The sequence below is a fragment of the Aulostomus chinensis genome, chromosome 17 (genome assembly GCF_037954235.1).
Source record: "Aulostomus chinensis isolate RoL2024-O1b breed Wild chromosome 17, RoL_Achi_v1.0, whole genome shotgun sequence".
Lineage (NCBI taxonomy): Eukaryota > Metazoa > Chordata > Actinopteri > Syngnathiformes > Aulostomidae > Aulostomus > Aulostomus chinensis.
The window spans coordinates 12,456,530-12,473,949 of NC_141336.1; the positions used below are offsets into that span (position 1 = coordinate 12,456,530).

General features: G+C 44.1%; 2 protein-coding genes across 2 annotated transcripts in view; one reads left to right on the forward strand and one right to left on the reverse strand.

Moving 5' to 3' along the window:
• Window positions 1-206: 206 nt before the first annotated feature.
• pccb (propionyl-CoA carboxylase subunit beta) lies at window positions 207-6,948 on the forward strand. The gene is made up of 15 exons (XM_086181990.1): window positions 207-467; window positions 1,287-1,406; window positions 1,490-1,558; window positions 1,650-1,706; window positions 1,879-1,992; window positions 2,135-2,245; window positions 2,957-3,065; window positions 3,446-3,566; window positions 3,663-3,744; window positions 4,045-4,168; window positions 4,741-4,848; window positions 4,930-5,030; window positions 5,145-5,243; window positions 5,828-5,927; window positions 6,035-6,948. Exons 1-15 carry the CDS (start codon window positions 222-224, stop codon window positions 6,154-6,156), a joined length of 1,683 nt encoding a protein of 560 aa, XP_086038116.1. The 5' UTR covers window positions 207-221; the 3' UTR covers window positions 6,157-6,948.
• Window positions 6,949-7,560: 612 nt separating this feature from the next.
• The window catches only part of stag1a (STAG1 cohesin complex component a), a 47,699-nt gene continuing 37,839 nt past the window's right edge, over window positions 7,561-17,420 (reverse strand). The window contains exons 18-32 of the mRNA XM_086182108.1: window positions 16,928-17,221; window positions 16,434-16,504; window positions 15,910-16,078; window positions 15,211-15,303; window positions 14,130-14,304; window positions 13,846-13,985; window positions 13,015-13,116; window positions 12,742-12,890; window positions 11,940-12,068; window positions 11,641-11,843; window positions 11,373-11,541; window positions 11,155-11,271; window positions 10,921-11,035; window positions 10,737-10,817; window positions 7,561-9,101 (exon numbers count right to left, since the gene is read on the reverse strand). Of these exons, the coding sequence (XP_086038234.1) occupies window positions 9,078-9,101; window positions 10,737-10,817; window positions 10,921-11,035; window positions 11,155-11,271; window positions 11,373-11,541; window positions 11,641-11,843; window positions 11,940-12,068; window positions 12,742-12,890; window positions 13,015-13,116; window positions 13,846-13,985; window positions 14,130-14,304; window positions 15,211-15,303; window positions 15,910-16,078; window positions 16,434-16,504; window positions 16,928-17,221 (2,031 nt within the window). The 3' untranslated portion in view covers window positions 7,561-9,077. The remainder of the gene's footprint in view (window positions 9,102-10,736; window positions 10,818-10,920; window positions 11,036-11,154; window positions 11,272-11,372; window positions 11,542-11,640; window positions 11,844-11,939; window positions 12,069-12,741; window positions 12,891-13,014; window positions 13,117-13,845; window positions 13,986-14,129; window positions 14,305-15,210; window positions 15,304-15,909; window positions 16,079-16,433; window positions 16,505-16,927; window positions 17,222-17,420) is intronic.

Sequence of the window (17,420 nt, forward strand, 5' to 3'; positions counted from 1 at the left end):
TTTATTTCGGGCACATAGCGTACCTACGCAAAAAAAAACAGGGCACAATGTACACATAAAACTCTCAGTCCACGTTAACCCCCTCCCACACCACCGCTCTTTAACGATTCTACGATTTTCTTCATTCTGATTGGCTGTTAGAGAACATCCCCCATTTCTCATTGGCTCAAATCTCTGCCTTTCATTCCCCTCCCGCCTGTCAGCCGAACACTCGCGCAGCCATGATGGCGGCCTTCAGTGTGGCTCGAAGTAGCTGTGGTTTGATAAATGGGTTGAGGATATCGTTCAGGAGTTTGGCGCAGGTGAAACATGGGGCAGCCGCTACAGCAGTACCGCACACGAGCCCGCACCGCAGCTGCCGCTGGTACTCGGTCAGCCACCTGTCCGTTAAGGAGAGGATTGAGAAGAAACGGAAGGCGGCGCTAGTCGGAGGAGGTCAGAAGAGAATTGATGCCCAACATAAAAGGGTAAAGTTAGCACACATTCGCTGTTTACAGTAGCAGCTGGAGTGCTCAAGGGCACTCAAGACCATAGCTGCAGATATATTTCGACTTACTTCAATAATTTAACCCCCCTTTCTTGCCTAACACGGTTTTAAACGAGTTACAGTGCCCTTGGGCAATGTACCGCCAGACTCGAGTACTAAATGTGTACCAAGTTTGTGAAATCAATAAAAATACTAACAATATTTCCCTGAATTGCATATTAGATACATTACTCGTGAATGCTATTTGAAGATGACAGTTCCAGTGTCAAGCGTCGTTGGGGTGGCGCAAAGAAGTGTGTTGACATGAGAGCATAGCAATCCAGGTAGAAACTATAATTTAAGATACTATCAAGGATTCCTCAGGTAACGCTTCTATTTGTCAACAATAGCCAATCCTAATCTGTCCCATGTGCATTGAGCAACACAGTCACTGTGAAAGTACACCTGCATTGATTTAGCTAATTTTATAACACACACGTATATCAAGAGGTCACAGTAGAGAATTTCCAAATATTTTTTTTTTACATCCTAAACGTACATTTTTACATTTCTTAGACAATATCTGCCATGTTACTTGTCACAGTGACGTAATTTAAAAACTAACTAACAAAGCTAGCTAACAAACTCAAATCTATAACAGACACCTATGAGGCTTGATTGGTCCTGGTATTTGTATTGGAAGGAGTACATGCATACTTTAATGCAAGTATAACAAATCTGGTTTGCTGGAGTCATTAACGTATACCTGCATGGTACCGTATCAAGTATTGCAGTAGATGACTAACTCGTTGTGTTACAGGGTAAACTGACAGCCAGAGAGCGAGTAGAACTCCTGTTGGACCCCGAGTCCTTCGTGGAGTCGGACGTGTTTGTGGAGCATCGCTGCGCCGATTTTGGGATGGAACAAGACAGGAACAAGGTTACACATTTGTCCACTTGATGCCAGTTCCTCTTATGTTTGACTCTTTCTGACCATCATATGGTTTTCTTTCTCCGCCTTAGTTCCCAGGTGACAGCGTGGTGACAGGCCGAGGCAGGATCAACGGCCGACTGGTGTATGTGTTCAGTCAGGTAAGATGTGGAGGAACTCTGTGCTACTCCACTCTTCCCGTCACAACCATCTCACTGCTACAATCTCCCTTTGTTTTGTCGCTCATCCAAGGATTTCACGGTGTTTGGTGGCAGTCTGTCTGGAGCTCACGCACAGAAGATCTGTAAGGTAAACCAGACTGGGAGACTGAAATAGTGGTGCAATGAACAGAAATACACAACTGAATATGTCTTTTTCTTCATTAAATAGTTAGTTTTGATCATAGAATATTACTGCCAGGGCTTCTTTGTCACAGGTTCTTCCTCAAACACACTCAGGGATGTCTGACTCTCTTCCTCAGATCATGGACCAGGCCATGACGGTCGGAGCCCCAGTCATCGGTCTGAATGACTCTGGAGGAGCTCGGATCCAGGAGGGCGTGGAGTCTCTGGCTGGATATGCGGATATATTCCTGGTGTGGTTGATCTGGCGGTTTGCATCATGGGCTCATTCTGTCTTTGTGGATTTGAAATATCAGTAGAGCGATTATTTATTTATTTTTTTAATGAATGAAAACAAAACTGACTGTTAAAACCAAGCAATTCTTCTGCTAACAGAGGAACGTGATGGCTTCAGGGGTCGTCCCTCAGATCTCCCTCATCATGGGCCCCTGTGCTGGCGGGGCCGTCTACTCCCCCGCCCTCACAGACTTCACCTTCATGGTCAAGGTGCAGCACATTAAACACACAACTCAAAAACTAATGTGATTAAAACATATTAAGTAGAGTGTAGAATACTGATATTTATAGTCATTATCATCAATAATCTGTTTTCAATGTAACCTTTATAGACCATATTAAGAGCTTGTATCATGTAGGTTTTATTTTCTTCGTCTTTATTTTTAGAAAACAAACCGCCCTCTGTCTCATGATGTATTTTTCTCAGAGCACATCGAGTTGGAGATATCAGAGATTTTTGGGAAAGGTGCTGCCTGCTTTTGAGGCACTCAGTAAATGTGATTCCCCTCAATTTACTGTAAATTGATACACACAAGCTGTGCGGGGCTGAATATGATCTCCCGGAGATGATGATGACCACTATAACCAGTTCAGCCTCTGATAGCCCTCATGGAGGAGGTACGATTGTCCCAGCCGGGTCACTATAATACATCCCTGCTGTCAGATTAAGTGGCGACAAGAAGACATCACCATTATTGAGCTCATCCGTATGAAGTATTTGATGTTCATGGTGGGGAAAAAAAACAAAACATGTTGAAGAAGTAGGAAGAATTGACAGGTGGATAAGAAAAAGTGCTATGCAGCCCAAAGCTCCATCAGTGATGGCAGCATTCCATTTAGGTGCTGTTAAAGCGCCCCGGCATTGTTCGGTTATCATCATCCACATAGCTGAATTAAATTGTCGTGTGTGTGTGTGTGTAGGACACATCCTACCTGTTCATCACAGGACCAGACGTTGTGAAGTCTGTCACCAATGAAGACGTGACTCAAGAGGAGCTGGGTGGAGCCAAGACACACACCACCGTGTCTGGTTAGTAGCTGCTATGTCATCGTTTAGCTGCAAGCACCACTTTTTATTCAGTACTTTATCCCAGTTGGATCCCAGGAAATGTCTGAAAACTGATGCAAGATTTCTGATCCTGCTGGCTAGTTTGCACAAAGACAAGGACCCTCCTGTTCTTAAAGGAACACGCCAACTTTTTGGGGGTAAACGCTTATCTACCATCCTCCCCAGAGCCACACAAGATGGACTCCCCTCTCTCCTCTGCCCCAGAGACCCACAATGACCAGCTAACCGCTAATTAGCTTACAGCAGGTTAGCAAATGAGCGTATTCCCCAAAAAGCCGGTGTGCTCCTTTTTTTTAAAGATCTAAATTCTTGGGGTTCTAAAATCATTGTCTGCTACTCAGGCGTGGCTCACCGTGCATTTGAGAACGATATTGAAGCGCTGCTCAACCTACGGGAGTTCTTCAACTTCCTCCCGCTCAGCAACCAGGATCCCCCACCCATCAGGGAGTGTCACGACCCCAGGTGATCAACCAGCGCACTCTCCTGAAACAGCTCATCTCCGCGTCAGGTTTTGGTTTATCTCAACAAATATCTGACAACGTGTTTGCCCTCACTCAGCGATCGTCTGGTACCATCGCTGGACACCATCGTCCCGTTTGAGTCCACGAAAGCCTACGACATGTTGGACATCATTCACGCGGTCCGTCTCACACACACGTTAACATCTTCATAACTACAAATGATAATAATGTGAGCTTGTATTGATAATCAGTTCACCCCCCCCCCCAAAAAAATGACTTTTTTTTTCAACTTTACAGTAAATTCAGTGTGTAATTAAGATTTACATTTCTGTTCATTTTTTCCCCAATTTTTTTTTTTAAATTTACGATTAAACTGAAAAAATCAGAACTTTTATGTAGATGTCTGAATAGAAGTCAAGTCTTTTTTTTGAAATCCTGAGGTGACAGACCCAGTTTTCCTCTTCGTGTCATCCGTCCAGATCGTAGATGAGAGAGACTTCTTCGAGATCATGCCCAACTACGCCAAAAACATCGTGGTGGGATTTGCCCGCATGAATGGACGCACCGTAGGCATCGTGGGTAACCAGCCCAAAGTGGCCTCTGGTGAGTAAAGGGACGGAGGAGTCCAAAAATCACATGGATCCCACAGAGTGAATAAGAAGATGATTCAAAAAGAATCGAGGCCATTATTTGTTGTGATGGTACATTTTTGAAACCGTTATTACTGCAACCAGTTTGCAGATGATTCATAAATTGCAACACGCTGCATTTTCATCTTCTTTTTTTTCCCCCAACAGCTTCCATGTCACGTGACTCCAAATCAGTACCAGATCTTAGCACAAGCCCAGGAATAAATGACGCCTCATTTTATTGCCTCTTGTGTTTTACATGAAGTTAAATTTTTTTTTTAATTGACGACAAAACACATCGTATTTTTGCTTGAGAGATTTTGTGTCATGTGATCTAGGGACTCCACATAATAACTGGCTGTTAGTCCCAGACTAGAAATACTGGATGCATCTCTTTTTGTTGCATTACGTTGCTTTCTAGATTTCATATGAATATTTTTGTGCAAAATGTAGTTGTTGTTTTTCTCTCTCTTCTAAATGTGCACCAGCCACTGCCTCCATGTCACGTGTCAGCACCTTAAAATACTGCCTTGTCTAAATCTTCAGGTTGTCTGGACATCAACTCGTCGGTGAAGGGAGCCCGTTTTGTCCGCTTCTGTGATGCGTTCAACATCCCCATCATCACCTTTGTGGACGTGCCGGGCTTCCTGCCAGGTAGGACGAGGACACTGGTTGCACCTTAAAGCACACAGGTGCATTTATGGTGCATTAAGTCTGTCTGACTGCTCCTGACAGGTACTGCTCAGGAGTACGGAGGCATCATCAGACACGGAGCCAAACTGCTGTTTGCTTTTGCTGAGGCCACGGTCCCGAAAATAACCATCATCACCAGAAAGGTGTGTGTGAACAGATGGAGGTTCATGGAAGAACAGGAAGCAGTTCGATTGGCGAGAAAAACTTAAGTGCTGTTACAGAGGGGGAATCTCATTGTGTATTTGTGTGGATTGCAGGCTTATGGAGGCGCCTATGACGTGATGAGCTCCAAACACCTGAGAGGGGACGTGAACTACGCCTGGCCCTCAGCTGAGGTCGCGGTCATGGGTGCCAAGGTACAAACACCCTCATTCTCTCTCCTACGCTCCTTTCACAAGATCCCGCAGTAGTGCTGTAATAAGCACCATCATCACACCGTGATTTGGTTAGATGGTAAATAGAGGTAGTCGTGATTTATCGGGCATTTTTGGGTAATCAGTCAAAGCCTTGGTGCGTGAGGCCCATTTAAAAAAACAAACAAACAAAAACATCTGCCGACACCTCAGTCTGCAGGCAGCCTCTTTGGTTTGGCTGCCAGGGGAAAATATTGGCGCTCCTCCTTGTGTCTGCTTCACTTTTCTGCATCCTGCAGGCAAGCTTAAGGTGCTGCTGGACGTTTTGTTACCTGAGAAGGAAAAAGAGAAATTTGGAGATTTCAACCACCAAAGAAAACCGAGTCCATCTACATGTTTTATCTTCAAATGTTGTTCTGTGTTCAAGTGAAAAATACACTGAGAAGAGCCAAAACGATCCGTTATCCCCGTTCTGTCTCTGTGTACTTTTACTGTAGCAAAGAACCAATGGAGAAACAGAGGCTTTGTCCCTCCTTTCTTTTGTGATATCACAGTGTTTGAGGTGTGTCCCTCTCTCTTTCTGTCAGGGTGCTGTCCAGATCATCTTCAGAGGGAAGGAGAACCAGGCGGCGGCTGAGGCTGAGTACGTGGAGAAGTTTGCCAACCCTTTCCCTGCTGCTGTCAGAGGTACGTCTTTTCTCAAGAAGCCAAACTCTGTGAAACAAGCTGTTTGTCGTGTGTGTGGTTTTTATATAATACAGACACAATTTCGACCGGCTGTCCATATTTTTAAGGTTTCGTGGATGACATCATCGAGCCGTCTACCACCCGTAAAAAGATCTGCAGAGATCTGGAGGTGCTGGCCAGTAAGAAGCAGGTCAACCCTTGGAAGAAACACGCCAACATTCCTCTGTGAAACACACACCAACACTATCTGAAGGCTCTCCATCACGTTGACTCAGACCACCTGCAGCGATGTGTCTTCATGTGTGTCATCATATTTCATGTATTTTTCCCCTCTTGCTGTGGGTTTGAACCGGGCCAGGAACCACTCCACTGAACGCAGCGTGTGAAGATGCACTCCCTGATTCTGTCAGCAGCGGCCCCCTCGCCTCAACACGTCACGCCTCTGTATTTCACTTAGGGAATCGTGAGGAAGTTTTGGGGTGGTTGAAGGAATGCTGTCACGCTGGGTTCAAAATCAAGACGTATATCTTTACATCTTCACCACAGAAATGAAAACACAACGTACCTTTCTGGAAACATCTATGATTCATTCATTTGACTGATTCGTCATATCAGCGGCGGCCATATTGGTCGCTACTGTTACTGTATTGTTACATTGGAGGACAAGGTTGTACGTGAAGGGACAGATGACATAGTGCTGATTCGATGCAGCTAAAGGAAAGATTATGCATCCGTCACCTTGATGGTTCTAGAGAGAAATACAAACCTACTCTAGTTTGCTGTGCTCCCTTTTGAAAAATAAATCCTCCATTTAGTTACCAAGTGATTGAATTCTCACAGCCTGAAACTGTGCCTTCTCTCTCCGGCCGCCTGAGCTGCCATTTGTAAAAATAAATCTGGGACTCTGTAGCTTGATGTGTGTCTGTGATTGTACAGGTTTTGGTGACGTCATTCCTTCAGATTTAGTTTCAGTAAGATGTGGACAACTGCTTTGAATGATGTGTGAAGATTTATAAATTTCAACACTGGGTCCCGACTCTTGATTTAAAAGATTTGTTTTGTATTCATTTTACCGACAACAAGTCTTCGTTTTAAACTGGCATTTTGGAAATTATCCTGCCAATTCAGACGAAATGATTCATGAATATAACCTGCAAACGAATGCTTAATGAACATCATGACTGGAAGTAATCTTAAATGACAGCTCTGAAATGCTGTAAACTCATCACTAATGAGTTAATCGCTGAAGTCAGTTTGATGTTCACTCTCCAGTAGCAGGCGAGGAACTTCCATCGGGTGAGTAAGTTAAGAACACAGGTTCTAAAGTATTCGCCTTAATTCCTTTCAATCAAATCAACAAACGACAAGGATTAAGATTAATGACCAGGATGTTCAATTAATGGGAACTATAAAAAGAATCACATCTCCATGTCCGTTTGCTTGGATATGAAATGACATCACAGCGTTCCATCAGCGTGGATGAGACTTCCTGGAAGAATACCTCAGCTCTTAGCGGTGGAAACATGAATGTTGCATGAGTTCTAAATGGATTAATTACCGTTTAAAAGGTCAAAAAGAAACATCAGTCGACAAAGAAAAACAGTTGCTGTACAATCGAAGGTGTACGCACACGAACACTGGTCCATAAATTGATTACAGATTTTATTTTATTAAAAAGAATTTAGGTTCACAGAAAAGAAAAGAAAAAAAAACAGGCTTTTAAAACATTTTTGGGCAACTGATGTCAACTGCACTGCAGAAAAGATCCAATTGTCTCTGATATTTACAGAACTGCCGAGCCAGCCAATGGGACACGCGTGTGGTATGACTGATTCATGTAGATATGGCCGGACACATTCAAACATACATGTGGAACGAAAAAGACCCATCACTGCACCGGATATGAACAAAGATAACTGGAAATCTTTTACCTTCCTGGAACAGTCGACACTGTTTGAGCCGTAAAATGAACAAATGCAGTCGTCTAATACTGAACTGTGATTACAATCAGACCATACAGCGCTTGAGAGCTGGTGTTCCACAGCAACAATCGGAGTTTAGTAACCATTAGATATGAGACAGGGATGGTGGGGGATATAAGTATGTAGGCCACAATTTGGCAACGAACAAGATACATATTCAAGAAAAAGCTGTACAAACAGACAAAAACAAAAACACACTTGATTTAAAACTTTAGTACTAAAGCTACTGAATTCAAAATATGTTTGTTGTCTTTTTAAAAGTGTTTTTTTTCCTTTTTTTTAACTTCAAAAAGCTGTTATTCGGGGGAGAGGGTGGAAGTGATGTGGTGGCGGTGGGGGGGGGGGGTCCTTCTCTGAGGTTCAGGAGGTGTGGCTTCACCGACAACACTTGATTTGACATCACACGCACACACGCACGCACGCACCAAGCGCACCCACACACACATCACTTCCTCCGAGTTGGTTGTTGATCTGTGTGCATGTGCTCCACCATTGACATATTACACACACACACACACACCGGCAGCACCACCACATATGAGGACTTAGATGGCGAACATAGAGCGCGAGGGAGAGCGAGAGGGAGAGAGAGAGAGAAGATGGCAGGTGGTCTTAAGAGCAAAGATACAGAACATTTAGTGTTGAGATCCCATCTGTGTTCCATTTAACCAGACAGATCAAAGTGCGACACCAATAAAGGGGTGGGAGGGCTTGGGGTAGGGGCGGGGGGGCCTGTACAGAGTGTTCCACTGCTCTGCACCGCCGATTGGCAGCAGAACCAAACAACTGTACATCTGTGTGACAGCCACGGGTCGGCTGCAGGTTTACCTCAACCATCAGAGCTAATCCAACAGGCTGAAGACGAGGAGGAGGAAGAGGAGGAGCAGGATAAAGCTCTTCAATAATCTAGAATAGATTTTGCATCCTCTGGCCCATCTGAGGGAACAGAACGGAACTCCAGCCGGTGTGGGATCCATCCAACATCCTTCCATCATGTCTTACAGAAAGAGGAAAGTACTTAAACAATGTTTTTTTCTTCTTCTTAAGAGTGTGATTGGCAGGTGATCTGGATTTGACATCCCAAACCCCCACCCACCCCCATCCCCACCCCCCATCTGTTTACTCCTGATTAGAATCCCGATCGTTAGGATCGTTACGCTGTCCCAGATCAGAACATGGGCATGCTGAACCCCTGCAACGACAGAGAGAAAAACAAACTGTTAGGAAGGGCGACCATAGCTGCAGCCCAGCATCCAGCTGTCAGGTACAGTGTATTCTTTCATAAAACCACTAGAGGGCCCAAAAGACAAGCTTCTAGTGGACCCAACGTGAGACCACCGACCAACAAACAGGCCTGCAAGTGATTTGATCCCAAATCGTCTGGTGAACGCAAATCAAACATGGCTAAAGAAACTACAGAGTTTGACAGACGGAATGAATGACTGGGACCATCTTGTGCTGTTAGGGTTCATCTTGGATAGATTTGAGATTGTACATTTTATTGTATTATGTACATATTGCATTTTTAAAACACTCCAAAAATATGTGTCAGTACTTGAATCCCTATTTTCGATCTGTCAGGACGCTCATCAGGGAGTCGCATTTCATATCGCAATTAATATTTGTCTTGTGTCACTGTACTTAAAATTTTGAAATTTGTCGCGCGGATGAATTGAAACGGAACTAACAGAAAACGACCAACACGATAAAAGTAACATCTGTGATATGTTGCTATAAGAAATCTGTTCCACAGGGTTGTCCCAGCAGGTTCTGAACACAACCCTCTTTACTAATGGAATCTTCTTCTTTTTTTGTGGTCCTATGCAGTGTTGTGCTAGTTACTGAGAAACAGTAATAAGTTACAGTTACTAGTTACTGCAATTCAAAAGCAACTCAGTTACTTACTCAGTTCTTAAAACCAAAAAGTAAAGCATTACTATGAAAAGTAACGACTTAGTTACCAAAACAAAGTTCAGAACTGTCAACATTGTAAGCTCTGCACTACTGGACATGCATTTTCATCACTGAACTGAACTCTGCTAAGCAATATGGTCTCTATTTACACAAACGCTAAGATGTTTCAAAGTGATTGATTGATTGATTGATTAACTTTAGCCTGTCTAGCAGTAGCACTCCCTCGTTGAAAAGAACAACTCAGGCGCTGTTGCTTAGTTACTGCCAAAGTTACTTTTTTGGCGTTAGTCCCAACACTGGTCCTAAGTGATTTTATGTCATTTTAGGACGTGTGTTTTTCTACGAACTTTTGTGAACCCGAAGAAAGGTACATTTTCTGTCTCTACGCTATAAAGAGTTCTTTTGACTCTTCGTCCTCTCCTGGCTTGCTTGACTAAAGTATACTATCATAGAAACGAGGAAACCAAACCAATTTTACAGATGCAAGCAGTAGAGTTTTTTCCTTTAAAATGACAACTGTCAAAACTTTTGTGAATTCTATTTCCTGTTCTGATCGATTAATGGACTGATTCTGTTTGGCTCTTCATTTCATATACGTCCATGTCTTTGAGGGAAATTTTCCTAACTTTTTCTATGAAAGGTTCCTGCCAAACTAAGCAGCATATATTTAATCAAAATTAGTGACAAGCTATGTAGTTTAATACAACATAAACAGGTAAGGAAATCAATATTAACAAAAGACATTTCAGAATAAAATCTATGCGTTAATATTCAGCGATGTTTGAAACAAACATCCGGGACCTTTTCCAAACACTTTCGAGACCTGGACATTGTCGTGCCTTTTCCAGATTTTCATGACTATAAGAACCCTGTTTTTACATACCTCAACAAAACGGTTTGAAGTTGTACTCACCGACTCGTCTTCAATCATGGCTGCAGAGTCGAAAAAGTCCGGTCTTAATTCCGCCCTTTCACGTCTGTTCCTCGATGGCGGCTACGAAGGCAAAACAGCACAGAGACACGTGAAGATGATCGTTGTCAGAGCTTCTGGGGAATATTGTGGTTACAGTTTGCTTGGAGGCAGGGATGATACAGACCAAGTCGATCACCATAGTGTCTTCAAACTCCTCGTTCATGTCCTCCAACTGGCCCCGCGATGACATCATCACATCCTCAAAGATTGGCTCGGCGTCATCCTCCATAAGCCCGCGCCTGAGTCACGGAGATTTGGTTTTACATTGAGGTCTGACATCAACCATGATCACGCTGTGTAAGGTGATTGAGAGAGTGTGTGTGTGCGCGAACGTGTGTGTTTAGTAGCACACACTTACACAGTCTGCCGGACGCCCTGATTGCTGCGTGACTTGATGTAGTTCATGGCCGTCCGGTCCTTCCTGCTCACCTCCTCCATCTTCTGCTGGCCGAGCCACGACATCTGCATCTGAGGACTGAAGAGGGGCAGACGGGGCGTGAACGCACTCTCAAGATGAACAACTAGTTGAATGTTAATTCAGTGTGTGTATAGAGTGTAGTAGAGGCCTGCACTGACTTGTGTACGAAGTCGTTTTCTGAGCCGGGTTCTGAGTCGGGGTCTGGCAAGTGTTCTGCTGGTCTGTTCTCTCTGAGGACTGTGGAAGTGAGCTGAGGAGTTTGCAACGCCCCCGGTGTCTGTAAGGTGTCGTTTCGCATCATCCACGAGCCCTCCACACTACTCTCCTCTGAAAACAAACACATGCACAAACAAACTGTTCCAGAGCAGCCAAAACAAACAAACAACCCGGGGACAATCATCTGCGTACACGTGTGCATCTGCTCACCCTCGATACGTTTCTTGTGTAGCGGCGGTCGTCCCTTCTTGCTGCGGACTGAGCCGGTCTTGCTGCTGGAGCCTGACGTGACAGACATGTGGTCCTCGTCCCCTCCTGTCAGCAGGCTGTTTCTGTAGGAGATCAGCGGCAGCCACACATCCTCCCGGCGCTCTGACATTGACTCGGACATGAATTTCTCCAGGTACGAGTGCCTGAGGAGACACGCGGCCGTGTAGCTTTTCATTCTCATGTTTACGCTGTCAAGACATTTGTTTAAAGATGATGTCAAAAGGGAAGGGAGTACTTACACTGTCTTTTTGTCTTGGCGGATGAGTTTGGAGGAGAACTCACTTAAGACCTCCAGGAAGGCCAGATTGATGGGAGGAAACTCGGGTCCTCGAGGATTCTGGTACTTAAACGCAAACTCTATTCCGTCCCTGACACCAGAGTGAGAGCGAGAGAACACAAAAGAATGGGTGAAAAAAGAGGGTGACAGACTTTCAGATACATCTAACTAACTATTTTCTCTTTCTTAGTTCTGTAGGATGTTGACATGATTTTATGTTAAAGTACAAAAAGAGAACGTTTTACTTGTTGTAAGGTTGATCGTTTCGTAGGTGTTGACGAAATCTCACCAAAATTGACATCTTTGGTGCTTACATTTTTACAGGGTGGCAAGGAAAGTGATCTTTGCACATTTGTTAGCTATAAACACACAAATTGTACTGATTGGTTTATCATTTTATGTGTAAACCTTACAGCGGCTGCTTTTCCCGGTAGCTGGGGACTTAGCGGAACCAAAAGTTCAAGCATCATGATATACAAGCTTTTCAGAGGGAAAGGAATTATTTTATGATGGATCTGACCGAGACTATCATCAATTTGTTTAAACTGTCAGATTTGGCCTTAGTACTTTGATCGTGAAATGGTTTGGCCACAATAATCCTGCAACCTGATCCAAGATCCCCTTCAAAAAAAGTGGCATATTTCCTGATAAATTTCTAATCCCACTTCCTGTGATGCTCATGTGACATCAGCAAGTTGAACACCAGCAGTTCCTGACTTGAACTCTGACAACAGCCCTGAAGTCTGGAGCACTGGTGATCTCACTTGTGCAGTGTGGCGACGGCTTCTCTGGTTTTGATCTGATCCAGTCCGAACGTCAGGGCGAAGCGCCGGGCCAGCTCCTTGATGCCGCTCACATGAGACGATGTCCGGTCGAGGTTGGGACCCTGATCCTGCAGCAGCTCGTTAAACAGCTGTAACACACACACACACACGCACGCACACACACATACACACACACAGGGCCCGTGAACAAAGTTTTTTTTGGGATTCACATTACATGGCTGATTATGGCTTTTTTCTGAAACACTGTCTCACCTGCTGCAGACTGAGGATGAGGGTCTTGGCACAGAGAATCTTGTCCGTCTGTCTGGTTTTACTCAGAGTCTCCTTGATGATGTCACCATAATCGTTATAATACTGAGGAAAGAACACAAAACAGTTGCAATACGCAAGGCAATTCAGTGTAAGTGAGGTCACTGGACTTTCAGAATAAAAATTCAAGTATGAAAAAGGTCTGCACACATTTTCAGACTCTAAAAGCCGGTATCATCACATCCAAATGACAAATGCAGTTGAGATGAATATGAATAAGTATCGAAAATGAACCATATTTCAAAACGTGTATTAAATTTAAGCATGAAAACATAACAGTTAAAAAGAGGATATTTCTAAGCTGTCTACAATTTGTAAAAGTTTGCATTACAGATTTTGAACTACAATTTTGTTATAAGACCACACAATCCTGAATTGATATAAACACTCATATCCCAACTGCTCCATTTTGACACTTTTTCTACTCTATTTATTCTGTTTTATCAGCTTGCGTTATCGTTATCGTCATCCTGATCTACATTTAGCAAAACTGTGTCAGTAAGCAACGTAAGGAAATCAGAAATGCAGATCTGACAAACAGCGTCATGACCTGCTCTGGACTCTGGATTAAGACAACTCCTTTTTTGAGATTGGCCCAATCTGACACACATTCCGTCATCGACAACATCTCTGAAATCACCTTGAACATACAATTTTTGATCCTCATCTTCATCGTCTTATTTGAACATCATTGCCTTTTTCTCCTTTTCACACTATCTTATTATTTCTTGTCGCTCATGTGGAGATTAATGCCCAGTACACGTGATCAATCACCTTCATGTAGTGTTTAAAGATGTCGGCAGCAGCGGGCATGTCTACGATGTCGTAGATGATGAGTTTACAGAAAGCTGCGAGCAGGTTCCTCCTCTTGTGAAGAGCCTCGATCTTGTTGGCCTCGTCCTCTTCATCTCCCTCTACAAGTAGTAACACCGACAGAGAGAAAAAAAATCTAGTCTTCCTCCATCTGAATTCCTCTTGCCTACCCAATCTGTTCACGTACACAATCAACTTTCCAAAGAGCTACATTCGTAAACAAGTCATCTCTCTCTCTCTCTCACCCATGCTCTGGCTCTCGTCATCCTGGTCGATGAAGACGTGGTCCAGGACAAAGTTGAGCAGCTCATTCTGCAGGGTGCTGTCTGGGTTAAAGACCAACGGTTGGAGACCTTCTCTGCCCCCGGAGATAAGCTGGTGACTGAAGATCATCAGCAGGTCGCACAGAAGCATGAATGCCTGAGCAGAGTGCAGAAAGGAAATGAGAAGTTACGCTGTTCAACAACTTCAGAGAGTTCTTGGGATCACCAGACATTCCTGGGTTTTGTCAAACAAAAATGTTGCCCGTTTGTGCAGACAAGGAGACGAGAGCATCATTCAAAAGTAAGAATTTCTTGTCGACCTTTTAAATGACACATTATTCCCACCCATTTATTTCCTTTTGTAATAAGATACTACACTGCTCTGGAGGGACGGCTGACTCACCAATACAGTTTTATCCGAATTGCCTCTTCTGATGACATTATATTACTCTTTTACTGTTGCATTTTACAAGCTGATTTTATGTGCTGCACTCGTGTTCTGAAAAAGGTTATCAAGTGGAGGTTCAGCTCAGTTGGGATTCTGCAAAATCTCAAGTGTGTCTTTGGAGTACGTCTGCCCAAAATGGGAAGGGCAATTTCATAAGGGCAGTTTTTGCATTGGTATTCTTGAGCCTGACACTACTCTCACAAATGTAGGCGTTCGTTTAAACCGAATATAGCCAACCAGATGTAGGGGGGGGCAACAACATAGTAATAATAGTAAGGCACAGATATAAAAATTGTTAATATAATTAGAGAAGTTATACTCTAAATCACCGTTTATGCCGTTTTATTTTCTGTGAGGTAAAGACCTTCCTTCCTCATATAGGATCACTTATTTTAAATTGTTCTTACTCAAATATTTTAATAAGGCAGCAATGTCAATTGGTCCAAGTGATGTAAGAAATAAACAGACACACAGAGTCTGTAGTACACCGGTGAAAGCTGTTTTATCAGTGCAGCATGTTTGCTTTTGGCTCCCTGTGGGAAAAGTTTGGGCCTCTGCTGGGCTGGTGTCAGTGAAGGTGTGAGCCGCTCGTATCAGGTGTGTGTGTGTTTTTACCTGCTCTTTGACAGGAGTGTTAACGTTGGACAGGCACTGCTGGCACACGGCCAGGAAAGATTTCACTACTCTCCTGAGAGCCACCAGGTCATCCTGCAAACACACAAACAGAAACACGCACGCGATTAGTGTCACAAATAATGAACACTTATTACAAGAGGAATCCGTATTAGGGTCAGGCTAACTGACCTGCCTTGTGTAATGGAATTAACGAGATAATCAAACTATTGATTTGAATCAATTATCAACTAACTTCATTGGAGCGGCGAAATCAATATCGATATGAAGCTGTAGGTCGAGTAAGTCAAAGAGATAAGAAGCAAAGAGAGACGCGCAGACTGATCCACTCCAGACGACTGAGTGTCCTTTATTGTTCTGATACACTGTCACACTGTTTATTGTGTGTCAAAGTGGTGTGCAATTCCCATAAAATACGGAGTTTTGGCAAGGAGTCTTTGAGGTTCACTGCAAAAACCAGCTGGGGTTTAAGAGCTAAGTGATACAGGATGGAGGTTATTCCCCTGACTGGGAATCAACAATCTGATGGATTTCTACACTGATGCTGTTCACTTCTCCAGAGGCACAGATTAGCTCCTGCCCCTGCAGGCCACTGAGGCTAAGCCATGGCAGTCTTAAATTTGAGCCCCTGTGATCTGAATGTGTGTTGCTTGAGCTCTGCCAGTCAGGTGTGTCCAGCACCTTGCTGGGAGCCCCTTCGGTGATCTTGACCAGCTGCCAGAGGATGGAATAATGCGAGCACTGCAGTGCCTGGACGGCAATCTGCTCCGGCATGGAACCCTGCTCGATGCCCGCCTTCAGCAGCCGGTAGCAGTTACCAAACAAATCCCACCGTGTCAAGTCATGAGCACTGAGGTAGGAAAAGAGAGGAAAAGGCATTAGGTTCCATGGAAAGATAAGGATCAAGATGATTTAGTGCAGGGGTGGACAACCATGTGCCATGGAGAGCCGTGTGTATGCAGGTTTTCCTTCCAACCAAACACTTTAACAGGTGATTCCACTGATTAACACACCTTCAGCCACAGAGGAGTGTTAGTCAGTGAGGTCACCTGTTAAAGTGTTGGGTTGGAAGGAAAACCTGCATACACATGGCTCTCCATGGCACATGGTTGTCCACCCCTGATTTAGTGGAAGCTTTCATTCACCTTCATAGTACCTCATAACCAAACTGGAACTAGGACTCTAGGAATAGATGGAACTCTTACTTGTGGAAGGCTGTGAGTCTCTTGAGAGTCGATAAAACATTGTAGATATCGTCATCATCGGCCTCCTCAGCCTGCAAAACAACAAACACCTGTTACTATAAAAGCACGAGACGATTACTGTAATATTGTGCTTAAAAACATGTCAGCCCGAGCACCGACACAGATTTGTTTCCTGTCTTCATCAGGGCAATTTCTGCATTGGTATTCCTGAGCCTGACACTACTATCACAAATGTAGGCGTTCGTTTAAACCAAACTAGATCGTCCAACCTGTCGTCGGAAATGGGAAAAGTGAGAGGCAGGATAAAATGCTTGCTGCCATCGAGGCAAGACATGATAACAACCAGGGGAGGAACAAACTCTCAAAAACAGCAGTTAAGACTGTACTTTTTGTCACGTAAGTGACAGATGTGTGAAGAAACAAGATTGCTAGAGGATTGACAGCCACTGTGGATCATAGTGTTTTTTCTGTAATCGCCCCCTGCCCCCATATACCTCCTGCAATAGCTCTTCAACAGAGTGTGCAAAGCGATCGGTCATCTCGTCGATGAGCTGTGAGCGGGCGATGTCCACACGGTTCATGATGGTGTACTCTTCAGAGCAGAGGATGCTGTAGGTCTTACTGCACGCCTCCAGTACATCGGTCTCAATGTGTTTCTCCACCACCAGTCGGATCTGTTTCAGCAGCGCGTCCAGGTGTTTCTCCATGCGGCCAGCGCTGTACACATCCAGGTCGAAGAACTGAGGGATCTGTAACAGGTTGGCAACCTTCTCAGAGTCTGCCTGGTACTGTAGGAGAGGAGACGGAGAGACATGGGTAGAGTTACACAACCAGACAGGAAATTCAGCTGCTACAGTTTCAGTTCGTCCTTGAGTTCCAGCGGATGGTGGTGCTCTATTTGAAGAAATTTCCTCAAGGGGTTCCCGAAAAGTCACATTCTCATGACAAAATGGGACAGACTCATGAGTTGTCAAGAGTGACCCACAA